Here is a 27807-nt window from a genome sequence, read left to right as displayed (position 1 = left end):
CCTAATCCTGTTTTCTCAGTGGTTAGAACGCCAGCCTTCAGATTGAAGGGTTGTTGGGAGCTGGGGAGGGGGGAGGGGAGAGGCAACCAATCAAGGTGTCTCTCTCACATCAATGTTTTTCTTTCCCTGTCTCTCTCCCTTCCTTTCCCCCTCTCTAAAAATCAATGGAGAAATATCCTTGGGTGAGGATTAACAACAAACTAACAAACAAACAAACACCAAAAACTGGAGCAGATAATTTTTTCTCCAAAGGAAATGTGTTTGAGGGCCAGGTCTGGATCAGCTGATACCTCAAGGCCTTTCTTCCCAAAAGGTGCTCAGACAAAACAAAAGATAGTACTGTTAGTTGACAGGCACTAAAAAGGAAGGGGCTTATTGTAGCTCATGTGGCCTAAGGACCATGCTGACAAGCAAACTATAAGGGGTGAACCTCACATATGTCTGTACTCTTTTCTGCGGACAGGAATCCAATCACATATTTAGCTATGGTTTTCCTACTGGGAATGCAGAGCAGGGTTCTGGGGGCAGCATCACAATTAATGGAGGTTAGGTTATTATGGGTCAAAAGGACCTGAGCCAGCCAGCGTGTCTCAGTGGTTGAGCATCGACCTGTGACCCGAAGCTCATGGTTCAATTCCCCAATTTTGGGCTCGATTCCCAATGGAGGGTGTGCAGGAGGCAGCCGATCAGTGATTCTCTCTCATCATTGATGTTTCTATCTCTCTCCCCCTCTCCCTTCCTCTCTGAAATCAATAAAAACATATTTTTAAAAAGGACCTGAAAGTAAGCTGAGTCAAGTTTTATTGGTCTATTCTGGGGGTCTCTGGTCAAGCAGTAGCATCTGACTGCTGAAACCAGGGCAGGGGCTTCCCTGTTTGCAGTGATGACGTGCTTGAACCTCCAAGCTGTTTGTGAGGCCACCTTCCCTCAGTCAACATTCTCATGGAAAGATAATTCTAGCTTAAGCCACTTTTTACACTCAAACTTCAAGAAGGACCCTAAGAAAACAGGGTTTTGCTTCTGTAATGAGACAAACAATGGGTTCATGCTGTCTGTCATTACTCAAGCCAATTAAGCAGAGACAGGCTTGAATCATATATGAGCATTTGTTTCAAAACTAGAGGCCTGGTGCATGAAATCCGTGCACAGGTAGGGTCCCTAGGCCTGGCTGGCCATTGAACAAGTTCCCCGCCTCCCCACCACCCCACCTCCCCCCCTCCTCCTCCCCTTGCTTCCTCAGCACCCCACCACCACCACTGGTTGCCTGCCATGTCCCTGCCTTCCTGCCTCCTCCACTGCCTGGTTCACCCCCTTCCCCCCCCCCCCCCCCCCCGCCTCTCCACCTCCCCGCCTCCTCCTTTCCTTGCTCCCTCAGTGCCCCACCACTGCTGTTGCTGATCACCCACCATGTTCCACACTGCCCCCTGGTGGTCAGCGCACCTCAAAGCGAGCGATTGAACTCTTGGTTGAACACCTGAGGGGATACTTTGCATATTAGCCTTTTATATATATAGATTGCAGGCAATATGGGAGAACAGCAGGTCGTCCACAAAAATCTGCTCTGCCTCCCACCATAAGCCAGCTGTTTATATCAGTAGAAGTACAAAGGAAAGTAGGCAAAAGGGCAAATGGGCAGTTTACAGACATGCAAAAGGGCTGGGGGTCTTCAAATGGCTTAGTGATGTGCAAGGGCTAGGGTTACAGGGGGAAATAGCCCAAGGGTGGGCCAGATGGGCAGTTATCAGGTAAGCAGGCTAGAGATTCGCAAAGGCCTGCAGGGATGCAAAAGGGCTGGCTGTCGATTCTAGTTTCTGCAGCAAAGTTAATCTTTCCATTTCCAGGTGAGCTCCCAGGTCCTGAGTGCGGCTGCCAGCCAGGTTAGAATGTGCCTTCTTTAATCAGAATAGAACAATCACGGTTAACAGAGCAGGATTAGTATTTCTTACAATACTAGCTGGTTCCCCAACATTCTATTTCTGCCCCCTCTCACTCCCATTTTAAGGGCATTTGTTGGGATCTGGAGTGGCAAAGCAGTTTCATGGGTCAACGCTGGTAACAGGTGCCCACACGCTGTCCTGGGAGGGCCCTGGGGCTAGACCCCAGTCCAGGAGGGAAGGTGCTGTGGTATTAGCCTCGTTGGTCCTGAGTATGGTTGTGTATATTTGTCAATATCCTCACAGTCTCAAGTGACTGAAACCTAATCTCAGGCAGGAAAACTCCTTGGCTCACAGAGTCCAGGAAAGGATATTAACAAGAAAGGAGCGGAGATGCAGATGGGCCTGAGGAACACTATGAACCAGCAACTGGAAGGTGTTCAAGGTCCTCTCCGCCCCTCAGTCCCCGCATCTGCACATCTGTTTTCTTTTCTCGTGCAGAGCAGTCGACTCACATGACAGGAATCATAATCCCGACAGGTTCTCAGATGCGCACTTCGTGGCCTCCCCCAAAGAGAGAGTGCCTTTACACCCTTCGGTAACACACACACACACACATTTGAGAAAGGGATTGTGGGTAGCTCAGTCTGGATTAAAAAATCGTAAGGGATGATTGCTCAACCCTGGACCAATGAACTTTGGACAGGGGCTGGCATCATCTAAAAATATAACAGCTTTGCCCTAACTGGTTTGGCTCAGTGGATAGAGCGTCAGCCTGCGGACTGAAAGGTCCCAGGTTCGATTCTGGTCAAGGGCATGTACCTTGGTTGCGGGCACATCCCCAGTAGGGGGTGTGCAGAAGGCAGCTGATTGATGTTTCTCTCTCATCGATGTTTCTCACTCTCTGTCCCTCTCCCTTCCTCTCTGTAAAAAAATCAATAAAATATATTTAAAAAAATAAAAATATAACAGCTTTCATAAGAACTGCACAGTTGGGCTCAGCAGGAAGAGAGGTCTTAGAGCCAGGCTAGCATGGAGAGCAGGACTTTCAAATGGTGAGTTACCCACAAAGGGGCTGGTCCCATGGCTGCCAACCTGAGCTTAACTCCCAGGGGGTGAGAGAGAAGGAGAAGACCCTCAGGAAGGTGCACCAATCTCACCTAGTAGCTGTAATCCCTCCCCATCATGCTCTGCCTGTGGTTCCTGAGCTGGGAAGAGAAACCCTAAATCCTCAGTCACTAAGTTGTGCCTCCAAATACTGGTCAGCTGAAACAGAACTGCAGCCATGAACCAGAATGTGCCTCGTCTTGTGGAGGAAAGTCCTGCTCCACGACTGACCTATTAGCCATCTGTTCCCGAAGCAGGTGGTGACTGAGAAGTCGGTGCCTGCTTCCTGAGGACTGCTCCGCCATGCAGTGGCTGATGAGGCTCCGGGTCCTTTGGGGCACCCACAAATCCTGCCACGCCTTCCACCTGGCCCCTCGGACCTTGCGCTTCCCGTCTGTATCAGCAACTGGCGCCCCGAGATGGAATGACCATGATAGACCTGAGAAATTTAACTTTGCAAGTGATGTCCTGGACTACTGGACTCAAATGGAGAAGGTGAGGAGGCGCCTGTGATGGGGGGCGGGGGGTGGGGCTTATATGCCTTTCATGGGGCTTCTTCCTCCCTCTTTCTTTTTCCTTTCTCTGAGTTTCCATAAGAAATCCCAGGAAAATAGAGCCTTGGTTATGAAGAGCTCTTTTATGACCCACGTTTTCCAGATGAGAAAACTGAGGATCCGAGTTTTACATAACCTACAGAAATTACATGCCTAAGTGGAGGAGCAGAATTTGGGTCCAGGTTTTCTAGTTCTAAAATACATTTTTTAAACCTGGTCTCATGATCTGAAGACACCAAATCTTTGCCTTCAGACTATAAATTGACTTCCATTACTGTCCAGAGCAAAAATCTGATGGAGACCTTGTGGACCATGAGATGGGCTGGAGAGGGCGGAGGCAGAGAGGAGGAAAGGGGCCCAGCACTTCATTTCCGCATTTATCTTCATAAAATTCTCATTCATTAATTCTCGCATCCACCTATGGAGATAACCAAGTAAATAGGATTCCCCATGAAATACCTGTTCTTGTTGGGTTTTATATCATTGTTATCAGTCACTGTCAATTCCTCCGTATCTCCCACTGTCCCCCCAGCACCCTCATTCCATTAATTTTCATTCTCACAACACTTCTGATCTGTTTCCACTTTTCCAATTGCCTTAACCATGATCAGTGTCTCTCTAGTGATGTGTGGTGTCTGACACCTAGAAGTTTCTCAACAAACATTTGTGGAGTAAATTAATTTTGAAAGCTGCCTTACAATCCATAGATCTTGGTGCTGCTGCTATTAAAGACTCTGCAGAGGCCACGCCACTGGTGTCCACTCTGCTCCCTGAACCTCCCTTAAAACAAACCTCCTTTAAGTTAGAAATCCAACATTTTTATGTGCCCTCTCCTGATTGTGTGTGTGTGTGTGTGTGTATGTGTGTGCCCTCTCCTGATTGTGTGTGTGTGTGTGTGTGTGTGTGTGTGTGTGTTGGCAAGGAATTCATTATAAAACAAAAGAAAGTGCTTTGTCGCTCTGGCTGGGTAGCTCACTTGGTTAGAGCATCGTCCCAACCCACCAAAGTTGTGGGTTTGATTTCTGGTCAGGGCCCTCACAAGAATCAACCAATGAATGCATAAATAAATGGAACAACAAATGTTTCTCTCTCTCACTTCCTCTCTCTTTAAAATGAATCTATAATTAAAAATTTTAAAGAATACGAGGCAAAACTTTTCTACATGCAATAAACTCACATGTGTGGAGGTTTTCTTTGTTTTATTGTGACTTGGATATCTTTATTTATTTATTTATTTATTTATTTATTTATTTATCCTCACCCAAGGATATTTTTCCCCATTGATTTTTTAGAGAGGGGAAGGGAGTAAGAGGATGAGGAGACAGAGAGAAATATTGATGTGAGAGAGACACATCCATTGGTTGCCCTGACAGGGTCTGGGAATGAATGTACAACTGAGATACGTGCCCTTGACTGGAAATCTAATTCTAGACCCTTCAGCCCACAGGCCTGCCTTCTAACAACTAAGCCCAACCTATCAAGGCTTTATATTTTTTATAATTAAAAAGTGGTTTCAATTACAATTGACATGCACTGTTATATTCGTAAGTTATATAAATGTCTAATCATTAGGTTGTACACCAGAAACTGAGTTCTAGAGTACTCCTATCCCCCCAAAAGCTTTCTTTTGTCCTTTCTTAGCCAATCCCCTCCCACCCCACCCTGAGCCCCAGGCAACCACTGACCTGCTCTTGCACCCTTTTGTGTCTGGTTTCTTTTACTCAGCATAATGTTTTTGTGGATTAGTTGTTTGTTTCTTTTTTTCTTTCTTTCCTTTTTTTATTTTTTGGTAATCCTCACTAGAGGATATTTTTTCCATTAGTATTATTATTTTTTAGAGAGAGTGGGAGTGGGAGGGAGAAAGAAGAGGGAGAAAGAGAGAATGAGAGAGAAACATGGACATGTGAGAGATACATCCATTAGTTGATATCCGGCCAGGATCGAACCTGCAACCCTGGTACTTGCCCTTAACCAGGAATCAAACTCGAAACCCTTTAGTGCAAGGGCAGACACTCTAACCACAGTGGCCAGGGCTGTTCATTTCTTTCTACTGCTGAGTTACTTGCTCAGTGTTTTATCTTTTAAAACTATTTCTCAATATCCCTTGTTTTTAGATTGCACCCCATAAAACTTTAAGTTTCAAATCCCATTTAAGGGTTGTATTTTATCTTCTCGAAAACAGCTTCATGTCAATATCAGATTATCAAATTATTCCTTAGCACAGAAATACGTAACTACTAAAGTGATATCTTCTTCAAGGTGCAGGAGTTAGGATCTAACACAGTCAGAATTCTGAGCAACAGTTGTTTCATACTTGATATACCAGCTTCTACACCATTTTTAAAATCCTGCAGAAATCTTGTGTACTGTACTAGGCTCCCTGTATATGAGCAGTTCACAACTTGTCATCAATACTTGTTAATATTCTTTATCCTGTTGGGCAAGAATTTTTTTCACAGCACTGATTCTTTTTGTAGCTGTAAAGACACACATGTATATGCACACATATTAATCTTATCTCAGATGAGATACATTCTTTGGTTCCAATCATCTGAGTCAAAGGATCATGTTTGTACATCTGTGAGGGGGAATTGCTGGAAAAATATACACTAAACCATTTTCAGTGCTAACATTCAGGGAGTAAAAATGTGATGAGAAATTTGAAGAAATCCTTTTGTTTATAAGAACCTTTTCTGCTCATAAGTTTCTGTATTGCCTGAATTTTTACTCTGAACATATTTTGTTTTGAGAATAAAAAATCTTTTTTAAAAAACCATGTTCATTATGGAAAACTTGGGGAAAAGAAGACAGTCGAGTTAAACAAGAAAATTGGCCATAAATATTTAAAGCATTTACATATGGGCACATGTGTGTGGCTTGTTGACCATGGTATCTGTTAGGTCGGAGAGAGCCCAGGATCGGATACATGCAGACCTGTGATGAGATAATGGACTTCCCTTGGAATTTTTCACAGATCAACCTGTCAGACACAGATACTGGCTTCTTCTCCCTGAATCCACATACCCCCACACAGATACTGACTTCTTTCTGAATACCCCGCCCACCCCCTGCGGCAGAGAATTCCTTAGTTGAATGCCCTGATGATCCCTGGGGCAGAGAATTCCTCAGCTCAGGTCCCCCCTCCCCCTTCACCAAACACCTGTGTAAAAAGATGCCCCTCCCTCCCTGGGGGCACGAAATTCACTGGCCCCACCTTTGGAGCCTGTGGGTCTCGCCCGAGAACGCAAAATTTACCTCTCCTTTTCTTTCTGATTCTCCTGGTTCTTTTTGTTCTCTAGGCCGCTTTTTCTGGGCCACCTCACAGTATCTTTTTGGTCTCAGAATAGTGCCTAAGAAATAACAAGATCTAACTAATATTGAATGAATAAGTGAAAAATTATTATTAAATTTGATTTATAATGTCAATATGGTTTTGCTTATATAAATTGATATATTGTTAGCATTTTATTGCAAAAATGGTTTTATTAATTCTATAATTTTGTAACAGCATATAGTTAAATCCTGCCAATCTTTGTCTTTGATTGGGAAATTTAGTTCTCTTACATTTAAAGTAATTACTGATAGTGAAGGACTTACTACTGCCATTTTGTTAATTGTTTTCTTGATATCATAACTTTTATTTTGTTCCCTCATTTCCTCTTTTACAGCTTTTTTTGTGTTTTGTATATTTTTTTGTAGTGGTATGTTTTGATGCTCTTTTCATTTCCTTCTATGTATATTCTTTGAACTGTGTATATTATATATTGAAAGGGCGAGGGCTATGCCCTCCATCTTGCCTGTATCCTCCATGTTGGGGCCACATGCGGCCTTCTTCCCGGAAGCCCAGGCCTCTGCTGGCCACGCCCGGGATTTTAAACTAACCAATGACAATCAAGGGAAGTGCGCGCCGTAGATATGACCACATCCTGTGTAACAAGACCCAGCTTGCGCCTGGCCAATCGGCAGGGCCCACAATCCCCTCACTAAACCCCCCTATTAAAACCCGGTTTTTCCCAGGCGGGGGCACTCTGCTTCTGGTGCTTCTGGGCGCTGGGCTGGCCGGGAGCGGAGTCGGGTTGGCTAGCCCCCAATAAAAGGACCTTCTGCTTTTGCATCGAACTGGCTGGCTCCTAGTGTGGTCTTTGGGGATCTTGGAATCTGGGCATAACATATATAATGTTTTAAAGTTATAGAAATCTATTTTAAACTAATAACAACTTAACTTCAATTGCTTATAAAACGTTATTCCTAGATAAATTTGAATAATAATAATTATTATAAAGATATATAAAGAAAAGAAAAAAAGACTTATATCCAAAATATACAAAGGACAATAAAAAAGGAACAAACCACTTAGAAAATTGGCAAAAGTTTCTGAACAGACATCTCAATTGAGAGTCAGACAGACAGCAAACAAGCACAAAAGATCCTCAACATTACTTTTTATTCGGGAATATATAAATAAATGAATGAATAAATAAATAAATTCCTTTCCAGCAACATCTCACCCCCCACTGAATGTTGCAAACAAGTTGCACTCTTTTCCTTCTGTCCCAGAGGGGCTGGGGCTCCGGCAACACCTCCTCCCAACCCTCGGGCACCACATCAGAGAAGGGGGTGCAAAAATGAGCAGAACATCACAACATGCCCTGCCGTTATGAGTGTGGCTTTAGCTGTTTGGGCATTTGTTGGTGCTGCAGATCCTTGACTGTTTCAAGAGCCCCAACAAAGCCATTTTAGTCTGTTTATCTGATGTTTCTCTGAAGAAATAGGGGCTGGACCTTCCCAGTCTGCTTCTTGTGAATTTCATCATTAGAGTCCACTTAATTTTAAAAAGTAATTTTGCAAAATATTCGGAGCCTAAATTAGTCTCTTTAATTGTGTAGCAATTATAATAGTCATATTTATTGTGCACCGACTGTGCCAGGCACTGTTATGTATACTTTGCTCTTTAAATAACTCATTTAGACTTTACGACCTTCTAGGTAATATTGCCCCCACTTCCTAGATGAGAATGCTGGGGCACAGAGAGGAACGCACTGTCTGCATGGAACTAAGACTCGTGGGGATGGAGCTTTAAGTCTTCAATTGGAGACATGAAGCTATTCATGGTTTCATATGACTTGGGAGGAGGTGGCTACAGTAGACTGGAAGAAATTGGCTAGATACCACCCTAACTTTTCTTGGCACTTTAAGTGATTTAAAATGAGGTCTCAGGTCCTAGCTGGTCTGGCTCACTGCATAGACCCTCAGCCTATGGACCAAAGGTTCCCAGATTCGAGTCTGGTCAAGGGCATGTACTCGATTGCAGGCTCTTCCCCGGCCTGGGCACTGGACAGGGCCCATACAGAAGGCAACCAACCGATGTGGTTCTCTCACATTGATATTTTTCTCAGTCTTTCTCTCCCTTTCCTACTCTCTCTAAAAATCAATGGAGGAGAAACCAAAACGGTGGCATAGGTAAACACCGGAGATTGCTGCCTCACACAGCCACTTCAAAAGTACAACTAAAAGACGGAATGGACATCATCCAGAACCACAGGTAGGCTGGCTGAGTGGAAATTCTACAACTAGAAGGAAAGAGAAAAGCATACCGGGACTCAGAGGAGGTGCAGTGTGGAAGTACAGTACAGAGGTACGGAGGCACACGCAGACAGGGCTGGCGGCTGCGGACGTGGTTGTTTTTTTCAATCAAGAGGGAGTCTCAATCTCTGAGCTCCAGTTCCAGGCGAGTCTCTGGGGACCCAGACTCATACAGGAGAAACTGGACTGTCTGTCATCGGTTGGAATTGAGGGCAGCTTTCTCTCGGAGGTGCTTGCAGCGATTGCCGGGACAATGAGGAGCGGGGCCTCTGTGGGCAGCCATAGCTGCTTGCTCCGACCTGTTGATCCCCTGGGACCCCGCCCCGCTGAAGCTGTGCACAGAGGCTTTTGCATATGAAAGGCCCAGCCCTTTGCAATCTGAAAATTACCTAACAAACCGCAGCTGGCCCAAGGCCCCAGGGCAACTTGTATTGCTTCACAGCTGGCTCCTGCTGGGTAGCCTCAGGCAGAGGCTATATTAGCACCTCCTTAGAGATCCAGGAGCCAGTGTGCCCGGTGGTCAGAGTCAGACCATCCAGATTACAACTCCTCAGATCCATAAGGGACACACTCAGGGGGCAGACTCAGTGAGCACCAAAGCCCCACTGAGGCAAGTCTTGCCCGGAGGGGTGTCTCCAGCACAGAAGTTCTCCCACTGCAGACACAGCTGATTTTCACAGCCAATTGGCCTGGAGGTCAATTTCTCCCAGTGATACCTACAACAATCAAGGCTTAACTACAACAAGACTGTGCACAAAGCCCACAAGGGGGTGCACCAAGAGTGTCCTCCTCAGGTAATTGGGGAGGCTGAGCCACTGAGCCCTATAGGACACCTAGCACAGAAAGCCACTCTATCATCACAGGGAAGCATAAAAAATGCAGACAAAGAAACAGGACATAAATGACAGAAATGGAGGAAAGCAAACTACTGGATATAGAGTTCAAAACCACACTTTTAAGGTTTTTCAAGAACTTTCTAGAAACCGCCTATAAATTTAGTAAGACCCTCAAAAGTCTGGTGAGACCGCCGATAAATGTAGTGAGACCCTCAAGAAATCTAGTGAGACCCTCAAGGTTATGAAAAAGGACCAACTAGAAATTAAGCATACATTGACTGAAATAAAGGATATTATGCAGAGCTCCAACAGCAGACTAGAGGATCACAAGAATCAAGTCAAAGATTTGAAATACAAAGAAGCAAAAAACACCCAAACAGAAAAGCAAAATGAAAAAAGAATCCAAAAATACAAAGATAGTGTAAGGAGCCTCTGGGACAGCTTCAAGCGTACTAACATCCGAATTATAGGGGTGCCAGAAGAAGAGAGAGAGCAAGATATTGAAAACCTATTTGAAGAAATAATGACAGAAAACTTCCCCTACCTGGTGAAAGAAATAGACTTCCAAGTCCAGGAAGTGCAGAGAACCCCAAACAAAAGGAATCCAAAGAGGACCACACCAAGACACATCATAATTAAAATACCAAGAGCAAAAGACAAAGAGAGAATCTTAAAAGCAGCAAGAGAAAGACAGACAGTTACCTACAAGGGAGTACCCGTACGACTGTCAGCTGATTTCTCAACAGAAACTTTGCAGGCCAGAAGGGACTGGCAAGAAATATTCAAAGTGATGAATAGCAAGAACCTACAACCAAGATTACTTTATCCAGCAAAGCTATCATTCAGAATTGAAGGTCAGATAAAGAGCTTCACAGATCAGGAAAAGCTAAAAGAGTTCACCACCACCAAACCAGTATTATATGAAATGCTGAAAGGTATCCTTTAAGAAGAGGAAGAAGAAGAAAAAGGTAAAGATACAAATTATGAACAACAAATACACATCTATCAACAAGTGAATCTAAAAATCAAGTGAATACATAATCTGATGAACAGAATAAACTGGTGATTATAATAGAATCAGGGCCATAGAAAGGGAGTGGACTGACTATTCTTGGAGGGGAGAGGGGTGTGGGGTTTCGGGAAGAGACTGGACAAAAATAGTGCACTTATGGATGACGACAGTGGGGGGCGGTGATGGCGGAGGGTGAGGTGGGAACCGGGTGGAGGGGAGGTATGGGGGGAAAAAAGAGGAACAACTGTAATAATCTGAACAATAAAGATGTAATTAAAAAAAACCAATGGAAAAATATCCTTGAGTGAGGATTAAAAAAGAATAATAATAATAAATAAAATACAATGGAATGTGACTATGATAGTGGATTGGGGAAATAAGTGCCCTTTCCTCTGAAGCAGGAAGTAACACATGGTGTGTGATCTTGACCAGGAAGGCAAAAGAGGCCCCAACCCAGCCCTGTGGTGGGTGAACAGCCAAGGAGACGAAGTGAAGTGGAGTTTCAGAGAGCTGACAGACTTCACCTGCCGTGCAGCCAACGTCTTCACGCAGACCTGTGGCCTGCAGCAGGGAGACCGTCTAGCCTTGATTCTGCCTCGACTGCCTGAGTGGTGGCTGGTGGCCGTGGGCTGCATCCGAACAGGTCAGTGACTCAGAGAGACCCGTAGAGACCTTAGGGATGTCCTGGAGCCAACTGGTCCAGGAACACTAGGTGCTTCCTCTTCCCTACATTCTTTCTTCTTCACAGTCTTTCTCTTTCTCAGACTCCCTCACGTATATTACCCCTTATCCCCCACTCTCTGCCTCACCCTCACTTTCGTTCAAACGCAATGTCTCTCTCTCTCTCTCTCTCTCTCTCTCTCTTTCTCACACACACACACACACACACACACACACACACACACACACTCACTTTCTCTTGCACAGTCTCAGACGTTATTCCTTTTTTGAAATTCATCAAATGTGAACCTTTTGCCATATTGGAGCCCCCACTGAGTTAGTAAAGAGTCAGTTGCACTCACTGTGACACCCATAAATACCATGTAAATACCCATAAACCCTGGGTCCCAGACATTTCCTTCACCATCACCAGAGCAGGCTTATCAAACAAGAAGGCTGACATTGGTACAATATGTGTTACCTGATAGCTACCCATAGCCAACAGTCCCCAATTGCCTTCATCATGTCCCTGACAGCCGTTTCTTTAAGTCCAAAATCCAATTGAGGATCATGCATTGCATTTACTTGTCATGTCTTCTCAGTCTCCTTTAATCTGAAGGGCTCTCTAGCCTTTTCTGCATGGCAATGACATTTTGAAGTGCCTAAGCCAGGTGCTCTGCAGGAGGTGCACACAAATTGGTATTTCTGACTCTTGCTTCATGATTATATTCATCTTAAAACATCTTAGCAGAAGGGCTGGGGGGACTGTGTGTGTCTTTTCGGTGCATCACATGAGGGGTCTCTGCAGTTGTTTTGTCTTCCATCAGTGATACTGTTTATCTCAATAGAAGGGTGGTATTCGACTTTGTCAGGGCACCATTTCTCTTCCTGACTAGTAAGAAGTCTGTGGTGTAACACGTATGAGACTAGTGACTATCCTGCTCCCCCACTGTCTTTCACCCCATGGTTTGAGTATCCCCTGATGATTCTTCACTGAGTTAAATATTATTATGGTGGTTTTACATGAGGATTTTCTGTCATATCACCCTCTCTACATTCATTAGTTAACATTCTTCTGTAGAAATTTCCCTTTCTCTTTTTATTGCTTTTATCTATCTATCTATCTATCTATCTATCTATCTATCTATCTATCTAATTAAGAATCAGAATGGGACTCATGGATTTTCTTTTTAAGCACTTCTGTTGAATCACATGTTTACACAACAGTCTGTTCATGCTCTTGGTTATATATTCTCTCTTTTTTCCTCATGAAATAGTGGATTTATCCATCAAGGTCATGTGGAATCAAATGTTAATAGCAACAGCAGAGGGAGCATAAAGGACCATGTCATCTGTAGAGCTAAGACTTGAGCTGAACCCTCTGGGATAAATACAGTTGAAGAGGAGTAGAAGCAGAGAAAGGGAATTCCAAGAACATGCTTAGCACATGCAAAGGCTTAGAGTCAGGAGTTGCCTATGGGAACAGCCATTTTGAAATAGAGAATAGAGGTGTGGGGAGAAAGGTGGAGCGTGGGCAGTGTCTTCAGTGTCACAATGGGGAGCGAGCTGTTTTCCTGGAGAGAGGACACAGGTGTTAGTGAAGAGAAGTGAAGGTGAACGTGGTGGGCAGGCAGGCTAAATGGCCATCTCAGAAGTGATTAAAGAAAACTGAGTTTATTTAAGGAAAAGGGGGTTGGGGTGGGATATCCAAAGGGAAGGGCTGCACAGCACGGAGCCAAGGGGCTGAAGGTGCACCCAAGAGCTGCAGTTTCATCCCGATGTGCAGTCACGGGTGGGAATCTCTTGTCATCAGTGGGTTTGGGGGCTGAGCTGTGGGCTTGGAATGGGGATGGAGTGCAGGTGCGCGATCAGGGGTCTTCAGGACAGTTCCAGTTCCTTATATGGTCCGATTCCTGGTGCCCAGCAAGCATTTCCTGGTCTTTGTTCTCCTGTGGTGGGAAGCTTACAAATGGCTTACAAATGGGACCTGGGAACACAAATTCAAGGGTTGTATTGCCTTCTAGTCCTAACAACAGGAAATGCTGGGGGAACATCGTTGCTCTGGGGGACTTACCCAGGTATTAACACAGAAGTTCCAGGGCAAGGCATCTGGTGGGGAGATTAGAATCCAATAGGTGCACACAGATACTGGAACTAATTGTTGGTGACAGCAGATGGGAGGGAAGGTAGGAAAATATAAGGGACAATGTGGTTAATTTATGTGAGGGATGAAGGAAAGCAGGGATTCCCAATGACACAGGAATGAGAGAAGGGGGTGGGAGGAGAAAAGCCGGGGCTGGGATGCAGCTCTTCCTGATGTCAGAGACCTGTCCTCCTTGCATCTGTGCTCCCAGGTCCCATGCAAACTCTTGCAAAGTAGGACCCACCTGTCAACTGGCTGCACCCATCTAGAGTAGACAGGTTAGGGCAAGCGTTTCAAGTTTTAATGTGGGTGGGAATCACTTGGAGGTCCGGTTAAAATGCAGGTTGTGGCCACGCTGCTTGGCTCAGTGGTTGTGCATTGACCAGTGAATCAGGATATCACGGTTTAATTCCAGGTCAGGGAACACTGGATCCCCAGGTTAGGGGGCGTGCAGGAGGCGGCCAATCAATGATTCTCTGTCATCATTGATGTTTCTCTCTCCCTCTCCCTTCCTCTCTGAAATCAATATGAATATATTTTTAAAAATGCAGGTTGATTCGGTAGGTTTGGGTGTGGTGTGGTGGTGCTGACACTGCAGGTCTTTGCTTAGCAAGAGGTTAGGGGATTTCTATGCAGATAAGCCAGGCCTGAAGCCCATGGTTGTGAAAGAGGAAATGAAACAGATAATTTCTTTCTCATCCCCAGGGATTATCTTCATGCCAGGGACAACCCAGATGAAGGCCAAGGACATTCTCTACCGACTAAAGGAGTCTAATGCCCAGAGCATCGTGACCACAGATGCCCTTGCCCCGGAGGTGGACTCTGTGGCTTCTGAGTGTCCCGCTCTGAAAACCAAGCTCCTGGTGTCTGACCACAGCCGGGAGGGGTGGCTGGACTTCCGATCTCTGATTCAGTGAGTTTCGGGTCTGATGGAGGTGCTCTCTGAGGAACGGTGGGAGAAGGCCCGCCACACCCAAGCGCTGTAGACAGACAGCTGGTGGTAGGAAGCTCACCAGGCCTGGCTCCAGAAACCTCTTCCCAGCTGTGTCCCTGACCTGCTGTGTGACCCTGGGCTACTCCTGCTTCTCTCTTAGCCAAGGTTGTTTCATCTGTAACATCAGGACATTGCACTTCTCTGCTTCTCTCCCTAAAGTTTGGTCACCCCTGGGATGTGAAAGGAGGTGTAACGTCAGAGGATTACTGTGTTTCAAGCTTCTTGTAGGTGGGAATCTAAAAGATTATTCATATATAAATATAAATAAATGTATACGGATACGTTGGATAAGAGGTTAAAATGGATCTTTAAGGTGAAAGTTGAGCCTGCAAGAAGAAATGATGCTGTGACTGGCAGAGGGTTTTGGGGGCAAACATCTCCCAGGGTCTGGGTGCCCTTAGAAAGTTAGGGAAATGCCGGAGGTCAGAAAGACCCTCCACCTTCGATCCTTTACTTCTGTGAGCCTTCAGGGGCTTTTTACACAGTCGACCTGAGAAACTTCCGGACCTGTAGAAAATTTTTATGAGTTTATTTGAGCCAAACTGACAACATACTAGTATGCTCGGGAGCAAGATCTGAAATGCTCGGGGGGAAAACCATTTTGTAGCTTCTTTCATGCATTTGAAATTCAGGAGGGGATGCTAGAAAGATTACAGAAAGGTTGGGGAAAGCCAGGTGGGGATAGGATTGCAGGATAGTTAAGATTAAGTGCTCTCTTGAGGGGTAACACTCCCTTCAAGGGATATCACTTTCAGTATTTCAAGGGCGTGTTAACCTACATGCACAGGAACAATGGACAGGCTTGCTTAAGGCAAAGATAAACCTTTCACCAGAGAAGTTATGTGTCAGGGGCCTGACTCCCCGCCACGCTCTGCCCGCTCAGGAGTTTATGATCAGATCACCTGTGAGGTTAGTTCCACTGAGCCCCCTGTTCCACCCACAGCTCAAACCTTGCTGGGTTTCTTTTCTTTGTTTTATTTTTCCAAGCTAACATTGGTTTATAACGTATAAGTTGTACTGGCTTTGTTTTCTTGAAGTAACCTTTCTATTTTTAAAGTAAAATGTTATTCAACCCCAAAAGGCAAATACTTCACTGACGTCACACCTGTGTTGGACTCTAGGGTCCAGAGTTGGGCTCTCCCTCCAGGGAGCAGGCCCTCACCTTCCCCTGGCGCTACCTTTGCCTTTCTCTCTCCTCAACTCCAAGGGCCCTTCTTCTGCCCGGACTTGTTTCCTGAGCCAATGCAGCCCAGCTGGCTCACTTCTACTACCTCTGTGGCTTTCTGGATAAACTTTCTTTTATAATTTGAAAAACAAATGAAGCCAGAGAGTTAATAAAACCCTAAATAAATAATACTGTTTAAAAATCCCTTAAGTTGTCCAGAGTCACGATGGTACCATATCTCAACAAGAGCCAGTGTTCCCTCCAGCATTTTGGATGATCTGCAGTTTATTTGAACAACAGAGGAAGCTTATTGGTCATGTCCAATCATAGCAGGCGCCTATCATCACAGGCCCAGGAGACTGAGTGTAGAAGCTCCCAGAAATCAAGGCCCACTGAGGGGCATGCAGTTTTCTTCTCCAGACTCGAGCTTACACCTGATGGACACATATATTTCTTTCACTCTCCCTCTCCCTCGCTCTCTCTTCGCCACCTCTTATCACCAAGGTTATGGGGTGAAATTCCTGTAAAGTTAGTTGGTGTGAAAAGAAGCTTAGCAGTGTGAGTAAGAGGACAGTCTATGCATCACACTGGGTTTGAACCCTGGCTCTGCCCATTGTTGGCTGTGTGTCTTCAGGCAAGTTACCTAACCTCTATGAGCCCCAGTTTCCTCATCCACAAAGGGAGCATGACAAGTTGGGTATAGTCAGCTCTTAGGATTGCTCTGAAGATTGAATGAGTTCTTATTTCTAAGTCATTTAGAGCATTTTCGGAAATAGGAAGTTCTATTTCAATGTTTGTTAAATTATAAAATAATTGGCAGTGTTTCCCCATTTTTTAAATGAAGAAATGTCAGTCTCCTTACCCAAGTCACCCATAAACTCTGATGGTTCAGACCTGGAGACCAGTTCTTCCTCCAGTGTTGCAAAACCGGTTTCTGCACTGGCCAGGAACTCAGTTGGTTAGAATGCAAAGGTTGTGGGTTTGGTCCCTGGTCAGGGCACATACAAGAATCCACCATTAAAAGCATAAATAAGTGGAACAGTAAATCCATGTTTCTCTCTCTCTGTCTGTCTCTTTCTCCCTCTCTCTATCTCCTTACCCTTCTCTAAAATCTATACAAGCAAACCAGGTTTCTGACTTTGAGCCTCATGTTGTGTCTTTTGCTGACCCTGAGGGTGGAGCCAGGAGACTTGACTTCTCTCCTTTTCTGTTCAATCCCTTTGTAGATCAGCATCCCCAGATCACACCTGTATTAAGTCAAAGACCACGGACCCAATGGTCATCTTCTTTACCAGTGGCACCACCGGCTTCCCCAAGATGGCAAAACACAGCCATGGACTTGCCTTGCGACACTCCTTCCCTTCAAGGTAGGAAAGAGGGCACCAACTTACAGGCTGGGTCACAGTCTGGGGCAAGGGGTGTGTGTGTGGTGTGTGTGTGTGTGTGTGTGTGTGTGTGTGTGTGTGTGTGTGTGTGTTGGGAAAGGTGCTCTAAGTAGGACCAAGTCCATCCTGCTTCTCCCTTCTGCTCTCTTTGGTTCAGACCACTGAGGGTCTCCGAGGAGAAGGTCTGGACTTCTAAGTGTGTGTTGACAGAAGCCTCCCAGTGACAAGGGGGTCCTGTCTGAGCACCTTCACAGGTGTGGAGGGAACGTGGGTGGAGGCAGCAGGCATTCTGCAAGCTGCACAAATGACAAGCCATGTGTCTTTGTCACTGGTTCCAGGTATGGTGGGAGGAGGACAGGAAGTTCTAGCTACGTGAACTGTACAGATACAGAGGTGGAGTTTCCCAGTCATGAGCCATTTGGGAGAAATAATACCTGGAGCCAGGCCACTGCCTTTAAGCTAAAATAAATAATTGTAGAGGCTGAAGACATAGCCTTGGGTTAACCACGTAATCAATTTTAAACCAAACATTGTTTCCCTCCTACTTCCTCCTCCCCAAGTAGTAATATTCAGAGCAGACCAAGTTCGGTGGGGAAGTATGGGCCTTGGTTGGCAAGTCTGTAAGGAGGATTCGTCAATGTTGGGGGACTCATTGCCAAAGACGACAGCCCCTGCCTTGACTTTTCCAAACAAGTCTGATCCCCTGGGTGTTTTGCTGGAATCTCTATGTTTAGTCTTTAAGACCTGACCTTGAAGAAGCATTTTACCCTACTGAATGTATCTAGAGGTTAAATTTAGTTTAAGCTGTTGTTACAATAAAAGGCTAACAGGGCAGGCATTTGGGGCTCTTTTGATTCCTAAAGCTAAACAAGCCCCTTAGCTTTCTCTTTCACAGAAACGTGTGTTAAAGTAAACTATTCATCCATCTCTCAAGGTCTGCTGGTCAGTCCCGGCAAAGTTCTATGTATTTTGTACCTTATAAAGCAGAGCAAGGGGCAGAGAAGGTGTCTTATGGACACTGGGTATCTGTGCTAATGATATCACTTGATCAGCAAAACCGTGGAGGAATGGGAGTGGAAAGAAGGGGAGAGTTTTCTGAGTAGTCAGAATAACAAGCAAAGGCGCAAAGATATAAAAGGTAGCATTCATAGCCCAGCCAGCGTGGCTCAGTGATTGAGCATCGACCTATGAACCAGGAGGTCATGGCTCAATGCCAGGTCAGGGCCCGTGACCAGGTTGCGGGATCCATCCTAGGTGTGGGGCATGCAGGAGGCAGTCAATCAATGATTCTCTTCACCATTGATGTTTCTATATCTCTTTCCCTGGCCCGTCCTCTCTGAAATCAATAAAAAAATATTTTTAAAAGTAGCACTCATAGAGACTTGAGAGGAGCTGCTGCTCAGCATGTCAGGGAGGCACAGATGGGAGGAGCTGAGAAAGTGATTGGGGTCAGAGTACACGGGGTCCTGGGGACTTTGGTGCAGAGATTGAGCTTATTGGGAAAACAATAAGCTTATTGGCGGTATTGAAAGGTTGTTAACAAGAGAGAGACCTAATCCAATTTGTATTTTGAGAAGATCACTGTGGCTGCAGGGTGCAGATTGGCTTGGAAAAAGAATAGATTTCAAAAGACCTGTTAGAGCAGCGGTTCTCAACCGGTGGGTCGCGACACCTTTGGGGGTCAAACAACCCTTTCACAGGGGTCACCTAAGACCATCGGAAAACACATATATAATTACATATTGTTTACAGTAGCAAAATTACAGTTATGAAGTAGCAATGAACATAATTTTATGGTTGGGGGTCACCACAACATGAGGAACTGTATTAAAGGGTCGCAACATTAGGAAGGTTGAGAACCACTGTGTTAGAGGGTCTTGAATAATTTAGGTGCAAGATGGTGGTGGCTTGGACAAGGTGCTGGGGACACGAGAAAGTTAAGAAGACTGAGATTTTAGGAGCCAGAATGGGAGGGTGTGCTGGCTAGATGTGGGAGGTAAGAGAGGCTGGAGAGTCAAGGTTTGGAGCTTGGGCAGTAATGACAGTCACTGAAACACAGACAGCCCTGGAGAAGAATGAGTCCCAGGAGGCAGGAGAGATTAGGATGCTCTGGGTGTGAGGTACCTGAGAGACGTCCCAGAAGAGATACTCAGTGGGCAGTTGGGTCTGAAGCTCAGAACAGAGGTCTCCAGCATGTAATTTCCGGTGGGTGTGCCACAGACCTCAGAGAGATGGGAACAGGGAGTGTGAATGGCTCTCCAGCCCCCTCCCTACTAATAGAAGAGCTCTTCAAAGCCATAGCTCCTCATGGGAGAGTTGAGTTTTTCTCAAGGAGTTATGCACACAGAGGTCCCTTGGAAGCAGTAAGAGTAGGGTGTCAAAATGCTTCAGACCTAGCTGAGTAGCCCCTGGATTCAATTTTTCTGTCTCTCCATCTACCAGCTGTTTCTGTTGTGTGTGTGTGTTTTTTAAAAAAATTAAATCTTTATTGTTCAAAGTATTACATATGTTCCCTTTCCCCCCATTCCCTCCTTCAAGCCCACCCCACCCCCTGTTTGTTTATTATTTATTTGTTAATCCTCACAGGAGGATATTTGTTTTTCATTGATTTTTAGAGAGTGTAGGAGGGGGAGAGACAGAGAGAGAGAAACATTGATGTAAGAGAGACACATCAATTGGTTGCCTCCCACAGGCACCACAACCAGGGCTGCCTGCAAATGAGGTATATGCCCTTAACCAGAATCAAACCCAAGACCCTTCAGTCCGTGGGTCAACATTCTAAACACTGAGTCAAACCGGCTCGGGATGTTTCTGTTATGTTTTGATGCTGTTCTCAGAAAGGCCCCTCCCTTATTATCCCCGATGGCTGTCAGCATTGCCCAAATCTACCAATAACAGATATGAATCCAGAAAAAGAGCCACAGACTTCATCCCAGTATTCCCAGCCTTAAGGATCATTATGATTGAACCAGTTGAAGTGGCATGTGACCAGGAAATCTGATTGGGGTGCCTTTGGGACTGGGGTGGGAGTGAGTCTGGAGCCCCACACAAACCACATGACTTGAGAGTGAGACGGGTGGCTCGCTGTCTGAGAACCAGATTCCCGAGCCCTGGGTCACATCCTCCTGTGGTTACAAAGCTGAGGCCACTGTATTTTGGAGTCAGCAGGGAAGTACTGCAGCTGAAGGCCTCTGATGTCCTGTGGTGCCTGTCAGATCCAGGCTGGATTGTGGCTGCTGTGGAGACCATGTTTGAACCATGGACAGCAGGGTGTACAGTCTTCATCCACCATCTGCCCCAGATCGACCCTAAGGTCATTGTGGAGGTAAGAGGACTAATCTCTCAGTGTCAACAAAGTCCTGGAGAAACTCATGCTTCAGGCTCAAAAGCTGGCCCCTCCTGAGAAGAGTGTATGTAACAAAGAAGCCCATTAGGGTGATAGAACCTGGGCTCTGGGTGTCTCAAATGTGGGGCTCTGAATCAGTCAGTGAATCTTCCAGAATACACATTTTGAGACATTAAAGCAACCAGGACAATCTCAGGTCTCCTCACTCCTCCAGGGCTGGGTAGCTGGTGTGTGCGTGTGAATTTATTGAAGTGTTTAAAACCAGAGCCCTTGGAATAGGATGGTTCTAGGTCAGCCGTGGGCAAACTACGGCCCGCCGGCCGGATCAGGCCCGTTTGAAATGAATAAAACTAAAAAAAAAAAAAAAAAGACCGTACCCTTTTATGTAATGATGTTTACTTTGAATTTATATTAGTTCACACAAACACTCCATCCATGCTTTTGTTCCGGCCCTCCGGTCCAGTTTAAGAACCCATTGTGGCCCTCGAGTCAAAAAGTTTGCCCACCCCTGTTCTAGTTCCTTTTCACACCTTTAACATTGTTAGTGGTAACCTTACCTCTCTGAGCTCAGTCTCCTCACCTGTACGATGGGAGTTTTAATAATCACTACCTCGTAAAATTGTTGGGAATATTGAGATGATACAGGCAAAGTGTGTAAAGTGGTTAGCCCTGAGGCCTGCACCTGAAAACACTCAGGAACTGGTAGCAGTTGCTGTTAATGTTATGAGCACATCATGGTGACAATTGAAGTTGCCTCCATAAACCCTTTCAAATGACTTCCCTGCTCCTGAACATGCTGTTTGTGTCTCCACTCACTGCACCCTTGCTTTCCTTCCACAGACCTGCCTCTCCGCAGCTCAAGTCCAAGCCCCTCCCCTCACCACTGTGGGGCCTGTTCTTCTCCAGGCCCTTCCATTGGAGCCCCTCACTGCTCATCTTTAATCCATTATACCCTTTCTTCTATGTTATCAGTCTCTCACCTCTCATCAACGCAACTCCCCCAGTCCATAAACACATTCATGTTCAATATATTGATACTGGAAGAATTAACAAATGAATAAATGGGCTGTCTTAGAAGGGAGATCAGAATAAAAATGGTAATAATTGGCCAGTATTTTGTTGTTGTTGTTGTTTTTGGCCTGTATTTTTCATCTCAACTATAAATATAAAATTTTCTCTGTTCACCTTGTAGACACTCTTTAAATATCCCATCACCCAGTACTTTGCTGCGCCCTCCGTATTTCGAATGATTCTGCAGGAGAATTTTAGCAGGTATGTAGAGGTGGCCAGTTGTGTTCACAATCTTTAGGTAGGATTTTAAGGATTCTATTTCACTGTGGTCTTGTTGTTGTTGGGGAACAGGCTCTTCTATGGGGTTGAGAGGAAAGAATGTTAAGGATTGATGTGCACTGTGGTTTATTTGTTAGGTAACATCAATAGAGTTCTCCTCCCGGCTTCCCAATGCCCCATCTCTCTGGGCCCTGCCCTGGAAAAAGTCCAGTGTCCTCTTCAACAGCCAACACAAAGGCCAATGCCCGGAGTTTCTGCTTCATGATCCTTTGGCCTGGAAGTCTCCCCTGGCCCAGGTGGCCCCTAGACCTGCATGGTCCTTTGCTCCTGGGCGGGAGGGGACAGGAACAAATTGGGCCAGTGGGGTCCCAGGCAAGAGAGAGAGCCAGCATTACCCCCTGGGTCTCAGCCAGGAGCTTTTCAAAACAACCCACTAACTTCCCAAGATTCCAGGGGCATGCACTGGGCCCACCCCTGGCCAATGATCTTTTCCCAGGTTAGACTGACAGCCTCTGTGGTCCCACACCTCCCCCTGCGCCATTTTGACTTTACTGGGCAGTTCCTGACCTCCCCCCTCCCCCTCCCACACACAATCCCAACCCAGAGGGGAGGGAGGGTGTTAATCCCCTTGGGGGGATTGTGCTGCCATTTCTTGGGTGTGAAACTGGAGCTTCCTGGTGAAGCAAACAGGCCTCTGCTTCCCAGCTGCCTGTGCTCAACACTGTCAGCCTCTCCCCTGGCTCTGTTTCTTTCAATCACCAGCCAAGGATGGTAACAGTCTGACTGTTCTAACTCTGGTTCTTTGAGGACAGTGAGAGCTAGTGTGTGTGTGTGTGTGTGTGTGTGTGTGTGTGTGTGTGTGTGTGTGAAATGCTGGTAGCGATAATTATCAGCCAGTCTAATTAGTTTATTAAGCAGGACTCAGATCCAAATGAAACAGTGAGCCTTGCCTCAATGCGGTTTTTTTTCTTTTTTTAACTTTTTTTTATTGTGAAATAACAAACATGCAGAAAAATACATAAGACACAAATTTGTAGATTAAGAAATTGTTGAAAATTAAACCAATATGTAACCACTCATTCAAGACACAATAAGAGAACATCACCAGCCCCCAGTGACCTACTCAGACCTCTCCAACTCCTTAAAGGAACTCACTGTCTTGACTTTTATGGTGTTCACTCATTTGTGTGTGTTTTTCTCCCCCTCTCTCCCTTGTAGTTTACCTCCTAAGGAAATATTAGTCTCTTTTACTTGCTTATGAGCTTTGTAATCATATTATTCTGTAATGTCTGGCTTCTTTTTACAACGTTATATTTCTAAGATGTGCCCATGTTGCATCATATTGCTGTAGCTAACGTTTATTGCTATATAATATCCCATTTTATAAAAAGTCCACATTTTTTTCAATTCGTTCTACCACTAATGGACATCTGGGTGGTTTGCATTTGAGGGCTGCTGATGACTTGCACTGTTCTTGCACATTCACCCTGTGCACATCAGCACTCATTTGTGTGGGATCTTTCTAGGAGAAATTGCTGAGTCACAGTGACACCGCATCCTACCACCCATTTTCCAAAGTATCCCATCGTCCTGTGCGCCCACTAGCAGGGAGGCAGGATTCCCTTGTTCCACATCTTTGGCAACATTTGTTCTTGTCAGAGTCTTTAATTTTTACCAATCTGATGGATGTAGTGTTATTTTGCTATAGTTTTATTTTGTATTTCCCCGTGTTTATAGATTAATTTTGAGCTAAACTGCAATCTTGTCTTTGAACCTAATGGGCACTTATGTATATTTTAGAGACTCTAAAATGCAAATGGCTGCTTCAAAAATCAAACTTAATAACTTTTAGACACAGAGTTAAAATGTCAAGGAGTTGAACAAGTACCCTTACGAAGCTAACTCTGAAATACAACTTGCATTTATTCATGAAACCTCCATCCCAGCATGCCCTTGGAGTCTGCCTCTATCTGTATTTCAAAACTCATATGACAGCCACTCTTTGCAACATTCCTCAGATGATGAACTTGGTCCAAACCCAGTAAAAATCCAATCAGGGCATTGTTATGCCCAGATTTCAAGATCTGCAAGAAACCACATCAGGGAGCCAGCCCGTCCGATGCAAAAGCATAAGAGTCTGTATTTCAAGCTAGCTTGAGCTCCCCATCCACCAGACTCACCGACACAATGGCAAGACAGGTGGCCAAGAGAGAGACAGAACCTTGAGTAGAGATGGGTTTTATAGGGGGGGGGGTTGGAGTAAGGGGAGGAGAAAGGACTGTGCTCTGCCGATTGGCCAGGCGCAAGTCGGTGTCTTGTTCCTGGGTGTGGCTAGCAGAGTCTTAGACTTCCGGGAAGAAGCTCCTTGCCAAGCACATGGCCAAGGTAAGATGGAGGACGTAGCCCTTACCTTGGGGCAAGATGGAGGGCCTAGCCCTCGCCCTTTCATTCCCCCCTTTGTAATGGAACTTCCAGCTCAATCATGAGACGGACTGCATTTCTATTCCACCGTTGCTAGAGGCCCGAACTGGGCACACAGAATTATCAACTGAACTATCCCTATATGCTTAACAAATGGTCCGGTGGAAGGGAAAGAAACCATTTTAGTTTTAGCAACTTCTATTGAAATAGGATTTTTCTTCTTAAAATTTCTCCATGGCTATCAAAAAGCCAAATCAAGATTAATTTATCTATTGTATTCAATGTGGCCTGATGTTTGCATAAACACAACAAGAATGGTAAACGACCACCTTTGCTGGAATCTCATGGTTGAATCTTAATGTGCCCCATAGGGCCAGGAAGCCAAGCCATCCAGCTGCCATCAGGCCTGCCTTCAGTATCTGCTGAGTTAGGTGAATCCCTCACCTGTAGCAATTCCACCTGAGCCCACGCTCCAGGCTTTAAGGTCCATCTCAGTAGCCCTTCTACTTGTTGCGGCCCAGAGTGTGTGGGGGTTCCGCAGGGATGCAGAGGCATCTTTACTGCTCCCCTTCTACTCTTATCAACTGCCAGTGATGGTAGGGCATTGGCCTGACGCTCCAGTGCCAGCCATCTTCAGGGCTTCCAAGCAGGATACCAGGCTTTCTTCGTGGCATTTTTACTGGCTTCAAGTCTTTAGAGCTCAGACAGGGCTCTTTAAAACATGATACTCCAGTCAAAGTTTTATGTTAATAAAACCATTATTAGGAACCGGTCTTATTAAATTTATGCAAAGAAATGCATTGCCATGATTTATTTAGCGTTGCCAAATTTTGGAGGAATTACACAAGAAGAAAAATATACTGATTTACTCTAAGATTTTCTGACTTTTCTTGCCAATTCCTTTTAACAAAACAGTAATTGTTGGCATTAAATTTTCTTTCTATGCATAACCATGCCTCAGACCTTCTATTCTAAACAGGCCTTTTCCAGGTTGCTACCCCTGACATGGGCATGGTCACAAAGGCCTGCAAGACAGTATTACAGGCTGCCAACTGTTAGCTGTCTCTCAACAGAGACCAAAACCTGATGGGCACCGTTCCTGCCCATTTGGGCACCTGTCCTCTTGGCAGCTAGCAATCCTTTACTTTTGGGGGTTACCCCACATAGTTTCCTTCCAGGACAGCCAGCACACATTCAAACCTGCAAGAGAATTAAAGGTCAATATAACATATTAATACAATGAAACATGATATTGGCATCATGGCCGCTTCAGGCAGCCAAATCTTACTAAAGTCTATTCTTGGCCTTTCTATAAATTGTCCTTGTCTCTTTGGAGCCATGTTCATGAAGATGACACAGTATTGTGGGGGCTCCTGGTAGCAGGAGTGATCGCGAGCAATGTTACCAGCATCAGGCAGGTCGAGCATGCCATAGCAGGTTGCGTCGATCTCGATCGACGCTCCATTTGGTGACGAAGTCTTTCCGGATCATGGATGGGTCCGCTGACCGGACGTGGGTGTGATGGACCCAGGTCGCGATGCCGTCTATCTATTTTGAGAGCGGTGGGGGTCGTCAGCACCATGGAGTAGGGTGTAGGGACCTTTCCATCGAGGCTCCAGGTGGTGCCTTTTGACATAGACCTAATTTCCTGGTCTGTGCTGATGAGGAGTTGGGGTTGGGCCAGTCTCCTGGGTGGCGCCGAGGCGCAGCCAAATGTCCTCGTGCGCCCTCTGGAGCCCTCTCAAGGAAAGAGACAGTTCTTGCAGCAAGAAAGTCAGCTTTAAGGGTAGGAATGATAGGGGGTGGCCTGCCAAACATGATAGGAGAGCCACCCAGTCCCCGCCAGTTTCCATGGTTTGTTTCTACCAGTTCCCTTTGTGGCAGAGCAGCAACCAGGCCTCTTTCAAGGGAGTGCGCTAGGAAGGAGTATCAGCCCCTCCTTTGCTAGCAGCAACAGGTACCAAACCCTTTCAGTACATTTGACCAGCTTCATTCCTGTCTATCTTTACAGATTTCAGGGCCCATTGTCTTCCTTTAACCAGCAAGCCAAAGGACACTGGCCTCTATTATTTAATTCAGCACAGGCAGGGGGAAGGGCCCATTAAATCTTTGCCTTGAGGAACTGTGAGCTCCATCCTTAAATGTCCCAATCAGATTAGAAAAGCCACAAATCCCTTTTAAATTTACCCCAGAATTCCAAAATCCCAACCCAGCACAGAATATCACATAGCAAATCAAAGTTCCCAGCAAACAAACAAACAGAGATGTTTACTAGTTAGGCAGGCCAATTCCCCCTCTGACAGAGAGCAAGCGCCCTTGGGGACTTGGGGGGGGGGGCTTTGCTTTCAGTCAGAGCATTCAGCCTCCAAGAAATTAAGCGTGTGGTTTTTTCCCCCGCAGATTTCCACACTTACATGAACAAATAATTATACCCAAGTAGACATACAAATATCAAATAAACATTTACACTCACATCTTTTCAGTGAACAAGTATTTTTACAGTCTTGGGATCTAGGATTCTTGACCTATGTCTCATTCAGATAGAAATGGTTTTCATCACAAACAAACAAACCCTGGGTCTCCAGAACACTGAACTGGAGCCCTCTAAGATCAGTATGAAACCAGTTTCTACCTGAAATAATTGTACTTTACTTTAGAAATTGGATTACTGCTACCAGTCCCTTTTAAAGAGATTAGCTTAAAAATAAATCTGAGAGGCAAGCACACTTCCTGCTTCATAGATGATTTGAACTTAAAAGTTTTAAGTTTCCAGCCAATAAGCCTGGAATAGCTGCTAAATTTCAAAATGGTCACAATTTTTCTGCTGGGGAAATCAAGAAGCAAACCCCATAGCTATTCACATGTAAATTTGACTATCAACTTCCTGGTGGTACTTGCCTCAGGGCGGGAAATTTCAAAAGAGCTATTTTAAATCGCCTTGGGAAACCAGCCTGCATTTCTTTGTCAGGTTCATCTCCGCCACTTTTTAAGGCCCAAACAGTCTCGGGTTTTTATTCTGTACACCGCAAAAGGTCAAGTTTAGCTCAAAACTATGCGCACTCGTTTTTAAACTGGCCTTTTCCCTTTACACGTGCACAGAAATCCCGGATGCATTTTAAAACTTTTACATTTAACTTCTATGATCTAGCTGGGGCGATCTCCACGGGAAGGGCCCGGCTCCCGTCCAGAGTCGCCGCCGCCGCTGGCCCCCCGGGTGTCTGGCCCGCGGGCTCCGCGGGGGACCTTCCTCCCCGACCCGCCGCCGCCGGGGGGCCTCGCTGCTCCCACCTCCCGCAAGCGACTCGCCCTACAGCCCCCGGCGCTCCACCGGGCTCCACTCGCTAGCCACAAGCCCAGGGGCTACGCCGGCCCGCCGCCGCCGCCACCACCGCCAAGCCGCCTGGGCCCGCGCGCGGCCGGCTCTGGGGCGAGGGCTG

At 45.7% G+C, this 27807-nt stretch overlaps 1 protein-coding gene across 1 annotated transcript in view; it reads left to right on the top strand.

The window, feature by feature from the left end:
• The first annotated feature begins 3071 nt into the window (after positions 1-3071).
• Positions 3072-27807, top strand: part of LOC102421623 (acyl-coenzyme A synthetase ACSM1, mitochondrial-like) — a 36282-nt gene continuing 11546 nt past the window's right edge. The window contains exons 1-6 of the mRNA XM_023744645.1: positions 3072-3476; positions 11399-11609; positions 14475-14682; positions 17155-17295; positions 20479-20638; positions 21852-21931. Coding sequence (XP_023600413.1) covers positions 3285-3476; positions 11399-11609; positions 14475-14682; positions 17155-17295; positions 20479-20638; positions 21852-21931 — 992 coding nt within the window. The 5' untranslated portion in view covers positions 3072-3284. The remainder of the gene's footprint in view (positions 3477-11398; positions 11610-14474; positions 14683-17154; positions 17296-20478; positions 20639-21851; positions 21932-27807) is intronic.

This window comes from Myotis lucifugus, unplaced genomic scaffold (genome assembly GCF_000147115.1).
Source record: "Myotis lucifugus unplaced genomic scaffold, Myoluc2.0 scaffold_480, whole genome shotgun sequence".
Classification (NCBI taxonomy): Eukaryota; Metazoa; Chordata; class Mammalia; order Chiroptera; family Vespertilionidae; genus Myotis; species Myotis lucifugus.
This window is presented reverse-complemented; position numbering and strand designations above follow the sequence as displayed.